General features: G+C 47.2%; 1 protein-coding gene across 1 annotated transcript; it reads right to left on the bottom strand.

The window, feature by feature from the left end:
* Positions 1-5,440: 5,440 nt before the first annotated feature.
* Positions 5,441-17,077, bottom strand: LOC309362149 (putative defense protein 3). Its single transcript, XM_081897689.1, has 5 exons — positions 16,725-17,077; positions 14,585-14,697; positions 13,288-13,403; positions 6,566-6,630; positions 5,441-5,653 (listed from the first exon to the last, which is right to left on the bottom strand). The coding sequence occupies exons 1-5, from the start codon at positions 16,930-16,932 to the stop codon at positions 5,556-5,558; spliced, it is 600 nt and encodes a 199-aa protein (XP_081753815.1). The 5' UTR covers positions 16,933-17,077; the 3' UTR covers positions 5,441-5,555.
* Positions 17,078-17,942: the final 865 nt, after the last annotated feature.

Raw genomic sequence — 17,942 nt, 5'->3', positions numbered from 1 at the left:
TCCTTTTCTGAAATCCCATACTGCTGATTTAGGAATTGCTGTATCTTTAAGAACTTGTTTTGCGTTTACATGTATGTGAGCTTGAGTTTTCTCTTCCCTTCTCCTCCACCCGTTCTTTTCCCTTGTGTGCCATGACTTTTCAGAGAGTCTCTTAAAACTGGTGGGGTTGGGGGTGTGTTAAGCTGCCCTGAGAACCTTTTGGGTGTAAATAAAAATGTAAGTGAATTGCACACCTTCTTTGAGACTCCCTGAAGAAGTCGTCTAATATCCATCCCCAAATCCAACGTGCAGTACTTGCGTATAAACGCCAGGAGGCCTAAGAGACCGAAGAAAAAAAGCAAGTGACCCAGAATTTCTAAAATGTAATCAAAGCCAACAGCAAAATCATAACAATGAAAGCAATACATTTCAGGAGAAATCTAGCAAGAAGAAAAAGAAAAATTGTTTTCAGACCTTTCTGAAAGGGCTGCAGTGTTGATTCTGTTGATAATGAACTCCAAAGCTGTGGGGCTACCATGGAGATGGCTTTTAAGAGAGGATTGGACAAATTTATGGAAGACAAAGCTACTCGCCATCATAGCTATGTTCTGGTGCCTCCACAGTCAGAGGCAGCCATGCTTCCAAATATAAGTTTCTGGAAATGACAGGGAGAGTGCTGTTGTGTTTGTGTTTATAGGTTTCCCATATGCATCTGGGCAGCCACTGTGAGCAAAAGGACGCTGGATTTGATGGCCCATTGGCCTGCTCCAGCAGATTTGACTTATTTCTTAGACTGCCTTGTGCCTGGCAGTTCAACCTCACCTGGTGGTTGGTTTCAGAGAATGGGCAACTGGGTGTGGGAACTGACAGCCCTTCGATTAACTGTGACAAAAACCTTTTTAAGGCTTTAAAGCCCATAAGGATAGGGAGAGTCGTGTTGTCATCCCCTGCCCCCTTTTCATAATATTAAAACCCAGGGCCATCCAATGAAGCTGAATGCTGGAAGATTCAAAGCAAACAAAAGAAAACACTCTTCTACTATGGAATTCACTCCCAGGAGATGCATTGATGGCCACCAGCTTGGATAGCTTTAAGAAGTGGTTGGTCAAATTCACTGAGGCTAATGCTTTCAAGGGCTATTAGCCACTGGTATGTACTACCTCATGTGTCAGAGGCAGTATGTCTCTGAATATCAGTTGCTGCGGTTCACATGTTGGGAGAGTGGTGTTTTACTCAGGTTCCCATAGGCATATGGTTGGCCACTGTGAGAACAGGATGCTGAAGTATCCAAACTTTCTTTAATGGCAGCCCTATGTAGAGTGCATTTCAGCAGCCTAGTCTGAATGTGACAAAGGCACAGTACATGAAGCCTGGACACGTTTTATTTATATATGTAATTTATATCCTACACCAGAGGTTTTCAACCTTTTTGAGTCCACAGCTCCCTTGACCAAGTACATTCTTTCTGCGGTTCTCCTGTGGGACTCAGAAGCCCAGTTATGTCACCCCTTGCCTGCAGAGCTGGCAGCCTCTCACCCTTTCTCAAACACCCTCCCTTGTAGAGTGTTCCCTCAGCCTCCTCTCCTCTGGCCAGCCCCAGAGGCACCATTCACCTGTGGTGCTTGTAGCCAGGGCTGCTGCAACAAACAGCCACACAAGCCTTTGGGAGGCAGAGATGTGAGAGGGCATCAGAGGAGGAATAGGTCTTCCCGCATCTGTTGAATTTTTCAATATTTCACATTTTTGTCAACTTTGCTTTAAGCCTTCTCACTTTATCTGTCTCCCACTGCCTCTTGTTTACAAATTGTCCACCTTATTTCTTATGTGCCCAGGAGAAGAGAATTGCTCGGAACACCTATCAGTGGTACCTGCTGGAGAGAGACAAGCGTGTGTCTGGAGTAAATCAGTACTATGACTCCAAGGTTGGTTTGAACAAACTTCCTTGCATGCTGTTGTCTAGTTGCAAAGTCACAACACTATTTTTTTGTGAGGGTGGGGAGCTAAATGCCACAACAGTTTACATTTGTTTTGGCCCCTAAATGATTTCTGTTCCTCTGCACAATGTTATTTTTATCCTTAATCTGCGTTCAGTACTATAATGCGCAGGACATGTTCTGCTCATAGCAGAGCCCTTTTCAGACATGTGTTTATCCACATGATGTTAATGATGTGAAGAAAGAAACAGGGATGACCGTGCATGCCCTGTCCCCTCTTGTGCATTCCTGATCATCTTCCACAAGTTGGAGAACAGCTGTCATTACTTGTGTAGATTCCCCATGGGTAGTTATGGGACACCTTTAAAGACTGAATAACTTTCCAAACTACAACTCCCATTATGCCTGGCAATTTGTCATATTTGCTAGGACTGATGGGAGTTGCAGTTCAGCAACATCTCAAGGGCCAAAGGTTCCCCACTCCTGCCCTAAGGAGTCTTCTTTCCTGGTCCGGTGATGGCAGAGCACTTCTGTCAGTGGTAGCCTAATGTAGCAAAGGAAACTGCAAACCTGCCTGCGCTTGCTAGTATTAAAAGTTGAGCAACTTGCTATGTGTTTGCGCAATTAGTATTTTTCTGTTTGTGGGATTAAGGAGGACACCACCTTGAAAAGAGGTTTGTTAAACCTGATTATATAGTGTAATTTGATAGCAGCAGCGTTGTGCACGTTTAACTAATTCGCTTCACTTTTTATTTTCCAGGGTTTGGAGAACATTAAGTAAAACCATGGTGCAATGAAAGCAACTTAATAAACATGTATTTGACAAAGTGTGGAGCATATTGATCACAATACCATGAGGAGAGAGGACAATAAGCTTCTAACACTGTACCAATAAAATTGCAATAAAGAAATAAAATACAGATTGAAATAATGCAGATGTGAGAATGTTGACAAGACAGACAGAATACTGTATTGGGTTTGTTTTTCATGCTGACCTTTATGAAAGGTACATTTGATACATTATTCTTAACACATGGTTGCTGTTGTTGGCTTGAGTGATGGCACTTCTAGTCCAAAACATGTGGAGGGCACCATCTTGACTTACCCCTATTTTAATGGGTACCAGATTGTTCTTCTTTGCTCTTTGATTACTACATGAAACCAATGGGAAACATCAGCTGCAGAGTTGGGTATACTGATGAGTTTGTTCTCATTTTCACCATCTAAGCCAGCTGTGGGGAACCTTTGGCCCTCCAGATGATGCTAAACTGCATCATTAGCCATGCTTGCTAGGACCAATGGGAGTCACAGTTTAGCAACAATAGGAAGGCCAAAGGTTTCTTACCCCTGGTCTAAACCTAAGGAGGTGGTGGTTATCCTGAATCAGTGTTTTGAAGTTCCGTTTTGGTATGAGCATGGGTGGAACTAGCTGAAACTTAATCCTGATAAGATGAAAGTGCTATGTTTAGGGCTTATGCCTTTACTCTTCCTGAAGGAACAAATATGCAGGCATGGTGCTCCTGGACACAGCTTTATCTTTGGATCTTCAGGTAGTATCTACCATTTCACAAGCTGTGGATGTTTCTAGAACAGGCTTTTGTGCCAATTTTGACCCTTTAGGTTTCTAGCCAGCCATAGTGACATTCCCTGGGCCAGTTACTCACCCTCCCTGAGTAGTTTTGCTTGGCGGGAATGTTAACTGTAATAATAATGCCTCTCGCCTGGATAGAAAAATGTGTGGTATGGTATGGGAGTATAGAAAACTTTGACTTCTGCATGGCTGAAATGTAGCCTCCTGTTCAAAGGTGAAAGTCATACCCATGGCCCACCCACCACTGACATGTGCCCCCACTCCAAAGGTTGCTCATAAAAGAATGTGGTCCCTCCACCCCTGATCTAGATAAAATCTATCTATGACATTGGAATTGAGTGGTCAGAATAGAATGTTTGTGGGTTTCAAACTTGGAGCATGTTGTTGTTTAGTCGTTTAGTCGTGTCCGACTCTTCGTGACCCCATGGACCAGAGCACGCCAGACACTCCTATCTTCCACTGTCTCCCGCAGTTTGGCCAGACTCATGTTTGTAGCTTCGAGAACACTGTCCAACAATCTCATCCTCTGTCGTCCCCTTCTCCTTGTGCCCTCCATCTTTCCCAGGGAGTCTTCTCTTCTCATGAGGTGGCCAAAGTATTGGAGCCTCAGCTTCAGGATCTGTCCTTCCAGTGAGCACTCAGAGCTGATTTCCTTAAGAATGGATACATTTGATCTTCTTGCAGTCCAGGGGACTCTCAAGAGTCTCCTCCAGCACCATAATTCAAAAGCATCAATTCTTTGGCGATCAGCCTTCTTTATCCTCCAGCTCTCACTTCCATACATCACTACTGGGAAAACCATGGCTTTAACTATATGGACCTTTGTCAGCAAGATGATGTCTCTGCTTTTTTGCTTTTTAAGCGTATTGTGCATATTGTGCCAATTTTATATCAATTGGCTAGGTTGCCTGTTTGCTTTTAAGCCTAGTTTAAAGAATTAGACATTGATCCTTAAGGCTGTTAATAGCCTGGGAAAAAGTTACCAGAACTTGCCACATGAATTTGTCTGAGTCTCCAGTTGGTTTCAGGGGCTCTGCTCTCAAACATGCCTCTGTTAGCAGATACTAGGTGCAGAGCCTTTTTTATTGTAGAATCATCATAACTCTGGGATACTTTCCCTGGAAGATCCAACAAGCCTGTTAATAATAATAATAATAATAATAATAATAATAATAATAATAATATATTTATTTATACCCCCATCTGGCTGAGTTTCCCCAGCCGCTCTGGGCGGCTTCCAATCAAGTGTTAAAAACAATACAGCATTAAATATTAAAAACTTCCCTAAACAGGGCTGCATTCAGATGTCTCTTAAAGAGAAGATAGCTGCTTATTTCCTTCACATCTGAAGGGAGGGCGTTCTACAGAGCAGGCGCCACTACTGAGAAGGCCCTCTGTCTGGTTCCCTATAACCTCACTTCTTGCAATGAGGGAACTGCCAGAAGGCCCTCGGCGCTGGATCTCAGTGTCCGGGCTGAATGGTGGGGGTGGAGACGCTCCTTCAGGTATACAGGACCGAGGCCGTTTAGGGCTTTAAAGGTTTCACCCTTTAGGTGAGTTAAGGCTCTTTTGGAAACATCCAGTGTCATGGGAATGAAGTCTGCTTGTACAACAGGACTGCTTTGTTCTCTCTGCAACTCCATCTGTAGCCCCGAAATCTGCTCTGGAGAGCTGAGGGATGCTTTGGAACAGATATTGTAGGGATATGAGGAGCTGTAGAGGGGAAAGAGGAACCAGAAGTCCTGTTGCAAAAGGGAATTTCCTATGTACAAGTGGATGAACATCACTGGATGTTGCCCAGTTTTCATTAAACATGCACTTGGGCGTGTAAACACTTTAATTTTTTTAATCTATCCCATCCCTAGTGTCTTAAAGATTATATTAGAAGGAGCAGAAAAGCTGTACACAAAATGCCAATTGAAACAGCAAGCACAAGTTCAGGAAAGTCTTCACTGCAGTGAGCAAAGCTTTTTATTATATAATGCATATCCCACACAAAACAATGTGTTTTGATTACCAAAGAATGCGAGTAAATTGCTGTAGGCTGGTTTCTAAATGTATACCAGTAAAATCGGGAGCAGAGAGAAGATTGCTGCATCAGTAGATAGTGACCTTGTAAATGATTCCACTCCACAGGTAGCTTTGGAATCTGCAGTGGTGGAAAGAAAATCAGAGTCATGAATATACAGGTTAAAGTTGAGATACAAGTGGAGTTTGCAACAAAATGTTGTGGTGTGAAATGGGCCTGTTTGGGTTGTCAGACCCCTAACCAGGCCCTTTCCAGTATATTTCATTTTCCCCCATTTTCACCTGGTTTTCTGTTTCCTACCCATCCATCAACAGTCGGTCAGCGTGCCACGGCCATTGAGCACACATGCTCCTCATTGGGATAGTGTGCATTAAGAAGCAGGCAAGGCACATCATTCAGACCACTGGGCATTTTTTCAGTGATGCTCCAAAAATTACATCAATACATTGTACGGTACATCTTTTCCAGTCAGTGTTAGTTGCTTTTGGCTCCAATGGGGCACAAAGCAGGAAATTTGCAAACCTACATCCTGACATCTTTTCAATTTTATGCATTCAGTTTCTGCCCCAACAATAAGGTGTCATTTTTAAATGAAAGGTACACTCATCAACTTCCATCATAGCTAATGATTTTACTAGGGCCAGAGACTATCAAACAAGGCAGTCTCATGTAAACCAGTAACCCCTTCTGTCTCATAATAAAACAAGGAACATTTCTCCTGATCCCATAGCAGGGTATCAAGTATCCAAGCAAAGCATTATACCAGCTGATACGTTATTGCCCTTCCCCAGTCTTGTTCCCTTCAAATGTTTGACTACAAGTCTAAAGCCATCCCACAAGCAATGCTGGCTGGGGTTGATGGGGCTTCTAGTTACTAGCATCTGGAGGGCACCTGGTTGGTGAAGGCTGTGTTATTGGGATCTATTTATCCCAATGCCATCTGTACTTGTGGCCTATTCAATTTCAGGGGAGATGCGTAGTTACCTTAAGAATGGGAGCTTATTTCCTACAACAGAGTGTTAAGTTACTCACTTCTCCAGATCACTTTGGATTTGACGTTGGTCCAGTAGATGTCATGAGACTGGGCGACTGTAGCCCTGATACAATAGGAAAAGGGACATCACAATTACAATGCATATTGAGATTCGGCTCTGCCTACTCCTACAATCATCATCATCTTATTATTATTATTATTATTTAAAAATCCCTCTTCAGTTTGTAATTACTTTGATGCAGTTCCTAAAGTTCATTATCCGAGGGTTAAAGATTTCCCCTGACATACTTCCCATGAAATGAAACTCAGCACAGTTATTAGTCCTTCTCCACATAGGTAACAGCAAGAGTCAAACACTTCCCCCATCGCTTTATGCAGTTGTGGAGACTTCGTCGGCAGGTTGCGTCAGAAGCCACGACTTGACCTCAGAAATCAGTGTTTAATCGTCTGGAAAAAGCTTGCCTTTCAAAAATAACTTCATGGTTGGAAAGAGATGGAAGTCTGATGGTGCAAGGTCGGTAGAATAAGGGGGGTGAGGAAGGATTTCATAGCTACAGGACTATGCTTCCGTCGGAGCAACATGTGAGTTGTGAACTGGGGCGTTATCCTGCAGGAGGCAGACGCTTCTGGTCAGCATACCACGCCTCTCGGTTTTGATGGCCTTCCACAATTTCTGCAGCAGTGAAGCATGATATGTCCCGGTAATTGTGGTAGCCTTTGCCAGGAAATCCATCACCACTATTCCACACTGGTCCCAAAAGACCATGAGCATGACCTTGCCTGCTGATGGTTGGAGGTGGTGAGGCAGAATGTTTCCATTGTTTGGACTGTGTTATGTACTGAGTGAATAGGATCCAAACTGCAACAGTCTGATTGGTCCTAGAACAATAGGATCCAAAAGGCAGCAGTCTGATTGGTCCTAGAACAATAGGATTCAGAATGCAGCAGTCTGATTGGTCCTAGAACAATGCAGCAATATGATTGGTTGGCAGGAACCACCCAATCATGCTCCAGATAGAAGTGAATCTACAACCTGATTGGCTTACAGTAGAATTCCAGAATTAGCCAATCATGTGCAGCCCATTGTGTAAATAATGTATATAAAGCAGATACTTTGAGGGGACATTCATTCATTCCTCCTCACCACTATGAGCTGAATAAAGAGCATGAAATCACTTTGCGACTCTGAGTATATTTCACTGGCGACGAAGGTGGGATCCCGCTGAGCTGACTGCCACACACAGCACCGCAGCACCGCCACCTGCCGCACCGCTGCCTCGCACCGTGTATCCAGGCTTCAGCTCCGGGACCCAAGGAACTCAGAATGGCAACCGACAGCAGCTTCTCGCCGTTCAACCCAGCATCTGGAGACTGGGAAGCATACGCCTCCCGTTTCACCTTCCTCCTAGAAGCCAAAGGGATCACCGATGAAGAAGACGCCAAGAAGAGGGCAATATTCTTCAGCGTCTGTGGAGAGGAGACGTTTGAAATCGCCCGGGCTCTCCTTGCACCTGAAGACGTCGCTACTGTTCCATACAAAACAATAATGGAACAGCTGAAGGGGCACTTTTCGCCACAGCCCTCAGTGGTGGCTCGTCGAAATGCCTTCTACGCAAAGCGGCAAGCCCCTGGGGAAACCATAACTGGGTTTGTGACCTCTCTCCGCCAAGCTGCCCGGTTCTGCAACTTCTCAGAGCTGGAGAACATGCTTCGTGACCGCCTCGTCGGTGGCCTGAAGGATGAGAAGCTGCAATGACGCCTCTACGCTAAGAAGGACCTAACGTTCCAGGTCGCTCTGGAGGAGGCCCTGGCAACGGAAGCTGCCGAGAGGTCGACACAAGAGGCACGGCCGAGCCAGCCGTCCCAACTGAGGGTCCACCACGAAGACCTCACCAACGACTCAGGATCCGACAGGGAGGAGGTGCACCGAGTACAGCAGCGCACTCAAGCAGCCCACATACCACAGCTGCCTCGACGAGAAGGAGCGAACTGCGCAAGCTGTGGAGAAAGTCACGAGAGGAGGACCTGCCGTTTCCGCAACGCAGAGTGCAGGCAGTGCAGAAAATTGGGACACATCGCCCGGGTGTGTCGGGCTCGGCCCACCCGACACCAGGCATCAGATGACCAACCCAAGAGCCCCAGGTCCCGGGGCCCAACGCACCAAGGCAACTCAACGGAGCTCACGGACCTCCAGGTATACCAGTTGCCCCACCCCAACGTAGAGAAAATTTATGTAGAGGTACGGATAGAGGGGGCCCCATGCCGCATGGAGCTTGACACGGGTTCAACTCTATCCATAATCTCGGCAAGGACCTTAAGGAAACTGTGCCCTACTGGGGGTCCCAAACTCAGGCCGGCCCCATTCACCCTCCGGGACTTCCAGAAACGTAAGGTCCCCACAATGGGGGTGGGGACCTTCAGGGTGCAATACAGAGGGCGGACGCGGCAACTGGACTTGCTTGTGGTCAAGGGCCCCTACATTAGCTTACTGGGATTGGCATGGTTTGGACCACTGGGGCTAGCCATCACCGGGGTGAACCACATGAGCTTACAAGTGGACGTGGACGCCATATGCAAGGAATTTCCGGGGGTTTTCGATGGGAAGTTGGGACAGTATACGGGCCCCCCCATTGCTCTACAGCTTGACCCTGCAGTACGACCGGTCAGGCTCAAGGCCCGCCGGGTCCCGTTCGCCCTGAAACCCCGTATAGATGAGGAATTGGACTGACTCGTGGAGCAAGGAGTGCTGGAGCTGGTGCCTAATGCCCTCTGGGAAACCCCAATCGTCACACCCGTCAAGCCTAATGGTTCGGTCCGCATCTGCGCAGATTACAAATGTACCATAAACAAGGCCCTCACGGCCCATGCATACCCAGTGTCAGTGGTCAGCCATGTCCTTGCCACCCTGGCTGGGTCGAAATTTTTTGGCAAGCTGGACTTGGCCCAAGCATATCAACAGCTGCCAGTAGATGAGGCTACAGCAGAGGCACAGACGATTGTGACGCACAGAGGAGCGTTCAGGGTAAAGCGGCTGCAATTCGGGGTCAGCGTGGCACCAGGCATATTCCAGAATCTAATGGACTCTCTCCTTAAAGGGATTCCTGGTGTCACCCCCTTCTTCGATGATGTGTTGATTGCCGGGCCCACACCCGAGGAGTTTGAGGACCGCCTCCGCACCGTTCTGCACCGTTTCCAGACGGCGGGTCTCAAGGTGAAGCGGGAAAAATGTCTACTAGGAGTGCCTCAGGTGGACTTTCTGGGATTTATGGTGGATGCAGAAGGGGTCCACCCAACTGGGGACAAGGTACGGGCCATTTGTGATGCCCCAGCGCCCAAGAACAAGACTGAACTTCAGGCCTTCTTGGGACTATTGAACTTTTACCATTCCTTCCTTCCCCACAAGGCGGCGGTAGCGGAGCCCCTACACAGACTCCTGGACAAGCGGGCTCCTTGGGTGTGGGGCCAGCGCCAGGAGGCCGCATTCCAGGCAGTCAAGGACTTGCTTGTCTCAAACTCGGTCTTGGCACACTTCGACGAGAGGCTGCCAGTTGTGCTAGCATGCGACGCCTCACCCTATGGCATTGGCGCTGTCCTGAGACACCAACTCCCGGATGGAAGAGAGGTACCGGTGGCATACTTTTCCCAGACACTCAACGAAACCGAGCGGAACTACTCGCAAATCGACAAGGAGGGTCTGGCAATCGTGAAGGGAGTAAAAAAATTCCATGATTTCTTGTACGGGCGGCCCTTCACTGTGGTGACTGACCACAAGCCGTTGCTGGGCTTGTTTGCCCCCGAAAAGCAGACCCCCCAAGTGCTGTCTCCTCGTGTCCTCAGGTGGTCAATTTTCCTTGCCAGCTACCAGTATGCACTGATTCCCCGCCCTGGGAAGGCGATGGGCCATGCGGACGCCCTCAGCAGGCTACCACTACCGGAAACAGGCCCCAACCCAGCACCTGCACAAGAGGTTATGAGCCTGGAGCTGCTTCCCGACCGCCCCATTCAGGCACAAGAAGTTGCACACCATTCCAAGAAAGATAGGGTCATCTCCCGGGTCCTGGACTGGGTGTGGAGGGGATGGCCCAGCAGCAGCCCCGGGCCAGAATTCGCCGGCTACACAACCCGCAAACATGAACTGTCAGCCCACAAGGGGTGCCTGTTATGGGGAAGCAGGGTCGTTGTTCCCCAGCCCCTCCGCAAAAGGGTCCTCACAGCCCTACACGAGACACACCCAGGGGTAGTAAGAATGAAAGCCCTTGCCAGGAGTTATGTGTGGTGGCCGGGGATCGACGGAGAGATAGAGGCCTGGGTCAAACACTGCCAGGCCTGCCAAGAATCCCGCCCAGATCCCCCAAGGGCCCCAGTCCAGTCCTGGGAGTCCGCCCGAGCACCATGGTCACGCCTGCATGTGGACTTCGCTGGCCCCTTTCAGGGGAAAACAATTCTTCATAGTGGTGGACTCCTACACCAAATGGCTGGAAGTCGCACTGGTACCGTCCACTTCTACGTCCGCAGCCATCCGGGTACTACGCAGGCTGTTTGCAACCCACGGGCTCCCTGACACTCTCGTCTCAGACAACGGGACTGCATTTATGTCAGGAGAATTCCAAACCTTCACAGCGCAGAACGCCATCCGCCACATCCGTTCGGCGCCATTCCACCCAGCCACCAATGGCCAAGCAGAACGCATGGTGCGGACCACCAAGGACACCCTTCGCCGCATGACGCAAGGGGATTGGGAGTACCGCCTCGCCACATTCCTTCTAGCACAGCACAGCACCCCCAGCTCAACGACTGGCCGGAGCCCCGCTGAACTACTAATGGGTCGGCGCCTTGCAATCAGATTGGACCGCCTTCACCCCGATAGAGCTCAGGATGAGGGAGGGGTGGGGGAAGGCAGGAACCCCCGGACCTTCGAGGCCCAGGACCCAGTGTACGCAAAGAATTTTGGGGCAGGCCCTGCATGGGTACCCGCCACAGTCACCAGGGTCACTGGCCCCGTGTCGTATGAGGTGCTAACAGATGGGGGGCAATGCTGGCGCCGCCACTGCGACCAGATACGGCGACGATTCCCGGGAGAAAACCAGGAGGAGGAGGACAGGTCAAGGGAGTCCCAAGGGAACAGTGGGGCAGTGAGGCCCATAGAGCAGCAGGGACAAGCAGGAGAGGCAGAATTAGTAAATACAGAGAGGACCCGTGAGGCCGAAGGGACACCAGAACCAGAACTACGATTGAGCGAGCAGGTTGCACCAGACCAAACAGCCCCATCACAGCCAGCATCCTTGGAACACGAGCCAGAACCTGAACCCCGGACCAGGGAACACCCCAGGCCGCAACGCACACGTAGGCCGCCGGCGTACCTTCAGGACTATGAATGCGACCTCCCGGGCAGGACTGGAACTTAGAGGGGATGGGTGTTATGTACTGAGTGAATAGGATCCAAACTGCAACAGTCTGATTGGTCCTAGAACAATAGGATCCAAAAGGCAGCAGTCTGATTGGTCCTAGAACAATAGGATTCAGAATGCAGCAGTCTGATTGGTCCTAGAACAATGCAGCAATATGATTGGTTGGCAGGAACCACCCAATCATGCTCCAGATAGAAGTGAATCCACAACCTGATTGGCTTACAGTAGAATTCCAGAATTAGCCAATCATGTGCAGCCCATTGTGTAAATAATGTATATAAAGCAGATACTTTGAGGGGACATTCATTCATTCCTCCTCACCACTATGAGCTGAATAAAGAGCATGAAATCACTTTGCGACTCTGAGTATATTTCAGACTGGGATCTAGTCTCTGGGTCATAATGATGGACCCATGTTTCGTCCTGAGTAATTAATAATTAGTCTGGTGAAGAAGCCATCATGGTTTTTGTGACACATGACCAAATGAGCCCATGAGCATGTGACTTGTTCCTGCTTCTGGAAAGGCAGCAGCCGGGGAACCCACCGAGTGGACACCTTTCCCATGAACAAATGGTCATGGATGATATTTTTCTACAGAGCCCACACTGATCTTGACATCTGCAGCTAGCTGGTGAATGGTTATACAATGTTCCTCCACAATGACGATCTCCACTTCATCAATGACGGACTGTGGTCGCTCAGGAATGGGAGCTGTTCCACCAAAGTCTGACCACACTTGAACTGACAATGCCAGTGCTTGACTACGTCATACGATGGGGCATCTTCCCCATAAGTCCCTTTCATCTCATTGAACGTCTGCCATGGTGTGTGCGCTTTCAAGTACAGGAACCTGATGACTGCCCTGCATTCAAGTGGTTCCATTTTCAGACGTTACTCCATGTTAGCACCCGTAACAGAGAAACTGTTAGGAGTTCAAAGCTACAAATTACCACATTACCTATGGAGAGATGTACATGTGCAATTTCATCCTCCTACAGTAACCGGAAGTGGGTCAGGGGAAATCTTTAATGAACGGCTCTCATACATTTAAAATAAACTTGCCTTCTGCCTGGCAGAATGAAATCATAGCATGCAGACAGAGAAAATTATCTCCCATTAATTGCCTGGTAATGTTTGCAGCATCAAAAGAGGCTTCTGAAGCCATGGGAAGGAGCTTAAATCTAGATCAGGAATGGGGAACCTTTGCTTTGAACTACAATTCCCATCAGCTCTAGCAAGCAAGCCAGGGATAGCCAGGAATGAGGGTTGTATTTCAGCAATATCTGAAGATTCCTCACAACTGTCTTATGATTTAGGGAAGGCAGTATTTTAGAGAACATGTGAAACTTACACAAATATAACTACTGAAGGGCAGCCAGAGTTGGGTGGAAGCCATGTGTAACTGTCTTGTCCTGTTTTTAAATTGGTATTAGAATGAGTCACTGCGCCTTGTGGATTTCCAGAACACTGCAAAAGGAGACACAACGTCACTTTAAATAAGCTTCCTCAAATTTATCTATTTTAAAGCAGAAGCAAAACCCCATAATACTTTTTATAGAGCCGGTCCAGAAATATTGGTAGATAAATTTATTTAGTTCACTGTCCATTAGTAAATGAAATTCATTTCCCCACATTGCCCAGGTCCCTGCTCTGATTTTTAATATTGCAATATTTTTTTTTAAGCAGCACCTAGTATTCATCCTTTACAGAGGTTTGTTTGCCTTTAAAAGCTAACCAGGCACATTCAAATTCAAATGTTGAATTTTACAATCTGAGTTAAATTGATGGCATTATCTTGAAGGTTATGTTTCCTGACACATTTTATAGACCAAGAGTGGGGAGCCATCCCCGCTCTAGCTGTGGCTGAACTCCAACTCCCATTATTCCATTATCTGGAGGGCTAAACTTCCCCCAAACCTGTTTTGGACATTTGGAACCAGCCATTTTAGGATTTTTGGTCACTTCTGCTGTCCAGATATCAGAAGTGTTGAACTTCCCACTTATTTTAATAAAAGACATGTGGGCCTTCCTTTCTGACTTATGATGCATTGCTCTCCTGAACGTGTTGCCATTTCTTCACAGACAGGCTGTTTAGGGCAGGGATGATTAATCTGTGGCCATCCAGACATTGTCAGACCCCAGCTCCCACTAGCCCAAGCCAGCATGTCTAAGAATCAAGGATGATGGGAGCTAGAGCTTCAACAGCATTCAGAGGACCGCAGATTAGCCACCCCTGGTTTAGGATGTGGCCAAATTCTCTAATGTAGCTGATGGGAAGTGTAGCCCAAAACATCTGGAAGACACCAGAGTGAGGAAGTCTAAACTAACCTCATCCCCACATCCCAGAGATGGGGATATTTAAGTTGTCCAGATTTTGGGCTACAAATCCTATCATCATCTCTGACTACTGGCCATGCTGTCTGGAGCTGATTGGAGTCCAGCAACATCTGGAGGGCCACACACTCCTTAACCACTGGCATTGCGCCTCATCAGACTGTAAGTGCAGAAAAAATGAATAACTCGCTGGATCAACTATGACTTGTATCGTTCAATCTGTGACCCTTCTCTGGTTTGGGGTGGGAACGGGGACTGTTTCTGGCAATGATTTTGCTACAGCAGACACTAAAGAATGGCCGTTTGTCTCTTACCTGTAATAATTTAGTATTATTGGGAGGAGTTTGCCAAAAACCTAGTGCAGCTGTGGAACCAAATGCGCGAGCTTCCAACAATAACCCTCTGTATGCAGAACCAAGGATCTGAACTGGAGAAAGATGACAGGGATCAAGTAACAAATAAGCCTGGTTTGGTTAAATCACTTGTTTTCCGCAGCTGGACCTATAATGGTGTTTAGAACCTGTCCAGAAACAGGCTATATATTATGTTTGGGGAGCCTTTGACGTTCCAGATGTGGCTGAACTACAGCTCAAATCGCCCTGGCCATTGGCTATGCTTGCAATTTTAGTTCAGCAGCATCTGGAGGACCAAAGATTCCCCATTCCTTATATACAGTGAGGGGGGGGGAGTATTTGATCCCCTGCTAAATTTGCCTGTTTGCCTCCCGACGAAGAAATGACCAGTCCATAATTTTAATGGTAGGTTTATTGTAGCTGTGAGAGACAGAATTAACAACAGGAAAACACCCAGAAGACAAAAGTTAGAGATTGATGTGCAGTATAATGAGTGAAATAAGTATTTGATCCCTTTGCAAAAGATGACAGTACTTGGTGGCAAAACCCTTGTTGGCAATTACAGTGGTCAGACGTTTCTGGTAGGTGGCCACCAGGTTTGCACACACCTCAGGAGGTATTTTGTCCACTCCTCTTTGCAGATCCTCTCCAAGTCAGTAAGATTTCGAGGCTGATGTGTAGCTACTCGAAACTTCAGCTCCCTCCACAGATTTTCGATGGGATTAAGGTCTGGAGACTGGCTAGGCCACTCCAGGATCTTAATGTGCTCCTTCTTGAGCCACTCCTTTGTTGCCTTGTGTTGCCTTGCTGGCCATGTGTTTTGGGTCGTTGTCATGCTGGAATACCCATCCTTGACCCATTTTAAATGCCCTGGCTGAGGAAAGGAGGATGAAATACTTTCCCCCCCTCACTGTATGATTTTCTGGCTGTTCTTGACCAACTATATTCTTTCTTCGGCCCCCCCTGTGGGGCTCAGAAGCCCAGTTATGTCACCCGTTGCCTGCAGAGTTGGCAGCTCCTCACCCCTTTTGAAACACCGTCCCTTGTGGAGGGTTCCCTCAGCCTCCTCTCCTCTCCTTGGGAATCTTGGGGAGCTACATCTGCTGTCAATGGACTCTAAGCTGCCCCCATGCCCCAAAGATAGGTGCCTCCTCACACTGCCCCAGAGAGGCCTGGGAAGCAGCCCCTGGTCAGCCCTAGAGGCACTATAGCCTGGGGAGCTAGTAAGTGGCACCTCTGATTACCATTCAAGTGCCACGGCAGGCTGGTTGAAAACCACTGGCCTACACCATCCTGGCTGAAACCCTAACCTTTGCCCACTGACACACACACACACACACATTTGGAAGAGAGCCCCCATTCCCTGTCTTTCACACGCACGTCACCCAATTGATGGGTTGATGCCTGGCCATCACCAGCCTTTGTTGTTCTTAATGGCTTATATCCCAACTGATGCCCTGCTCCAGAAAAACAAAGTTAGGCTGCATTGTCCAACTGTTAAATGAAACTGTCTATCAGCCCATCTTAATTCTCAAAGCACTGATTAAACCCCAGCAGCAAGGAATCTAGAGGAAGTCAGGGCACCCACAAACAGGGTGAGGTGGGTGGATGAGGGTACCCTTATACCCACAACAAACTAGAGACATATGCAGCAACATTATCAAAAGCCTTTTCTGGCAAGAGACTAAGTGCAAATTGTAACTCTATCTGGTATTCAATTAAGTTTTACTCCAATTACACCTATGGAACTTAATGGACAAAACTTAGTCACTTTAATTTCAGTGGGTTTACTCTGAGTAAAACTTAGTTGCATACCACCATTATGATGAAGTACAGAGAAGGTTGCAAAGGGTTTTGCATTTGTGCCTACCTATATCTTAGGAGGAAAAACTTGATAAATATGTTAGCTCGGGTTAGCAATTACATTATATAACATTTTTCTATCGCGTTTTTAAAAAAATAATTTTGTGAATTAATTAATGAGAATATATTGATTTCTTGTCCCCTCATTTTTAATAAATTATTGAATAAAACAAAGGTATAATTACAGACATCTATCTATCATCAACCAAAGTTTTTAAAATCCAGTTTAGAAACTTACCATTAACAGGCTGCCCGTTTAGGAAATAGGGTGTACTAACTAGGAATTCATAGGGTGCTGGAGTCTGTTGAGGCTGGGTCCCTGTGTGAATAGGTAACATATTCTCACAGGCTGAGGCAGGAGCACCAGTTGGAAAGGAATGAGATGGACAGAGCATGGTCCAAGAGGCCATCAAGCTGAAGAGAAGGAAGGGGTTCCAATAAGCCATGTCTGCAAGAGAAGTAGCTGCTAGTTCTCTCTCTCAGTCTCTCCTGCTCCTTGGAAGCAAGAATGAATTCTCAGAGGCTTGAAGAATCTTCAAAATGATGAAAGCATGAGCTTTGCTGAGTCACTGACCCATAACAGATTCACTTTCTACTCATTTCAGATGCAATTATGACCCCCTTCTCTTGCTCACATGACTTCCAAATTGAGAATTGCATATTGTTTCTTAAGGTTTCCATGTGGACACAAGCTAAGGAAATTGATTATGGAACTTGCACGGTGAGGACTTTACAGTGCTTTTGCCTGTTTCAAAGGGGCATTAGTTTTCTCCACTGTTCACTTCTATATTAAAACACACACACACAAAAGTATTGTGTGAACTGCATCTGTTGGGAAACTGCAATTGTTTGCTGCTTCCTAGTGTGTGTACACACTACACTGACATGTCATAAAACAGAAAAGTGTGCAAACTTTCAGTTCATTTGTTCATCAGATAGAGCACAGGGTTATCAAGACCACCACAGCAGAGAAAAATATACATACAAGTTGCATAGAAATTGTGCCTTTTAAAACAAGACTATAACAAAACCCACAGATTTAAAGTAGTTTTGACCCACAATTCCTATTTTAATGATTACCGTATTTTTCGCTCTATAGGACGCACCCGACCATAGGACGCACTTTGTTTTAGAGGGGGAGAACAAGAGAAAAACATTTTTCCCCTCTCTGCTCAGCGCCCCTTCGGCGAAGCGGCAGGAGAAACAGAGCCCCTTCCATTTTTCCTCCCGCTTCACTGAAGGGGTGCTGCGCAGAGAGGGGGAGAATTTTTTCCCCCTTGTTCTCCCCCTCTAAAACAAGGTGCGTTCTTTGCGTTCAAGGTGCGTTCACCCGAAGCCTCCGGAGCGCAGCGGGAGTTCCTGCTGCGCTCTGGAGGCTTCAGGTGGCTACCTTGGAAGCCTGGAGAGTGAGAGGGATCGCTGTGTTCTGATCCCTCTCGCTCTCCAGGCTTCAATG

Source organism: Podarcis melisellensis (genome assembly GCF_964234715.1).
Source record: "Podarcis melisellensis genome assembly, chromosome: Z".
Taxonomy (NCBI): domain Eukaryota; kingdom Metazoa; phylum Chordata; class Lepidosauria; order Squamata; family Lacertidae; genus Podarcis; species Podarcis melisellensis.
Note: the sequence above shows the minus strand (reverse complement) of the source record. Positions and strands in the feature narration are given on the sequence as shown.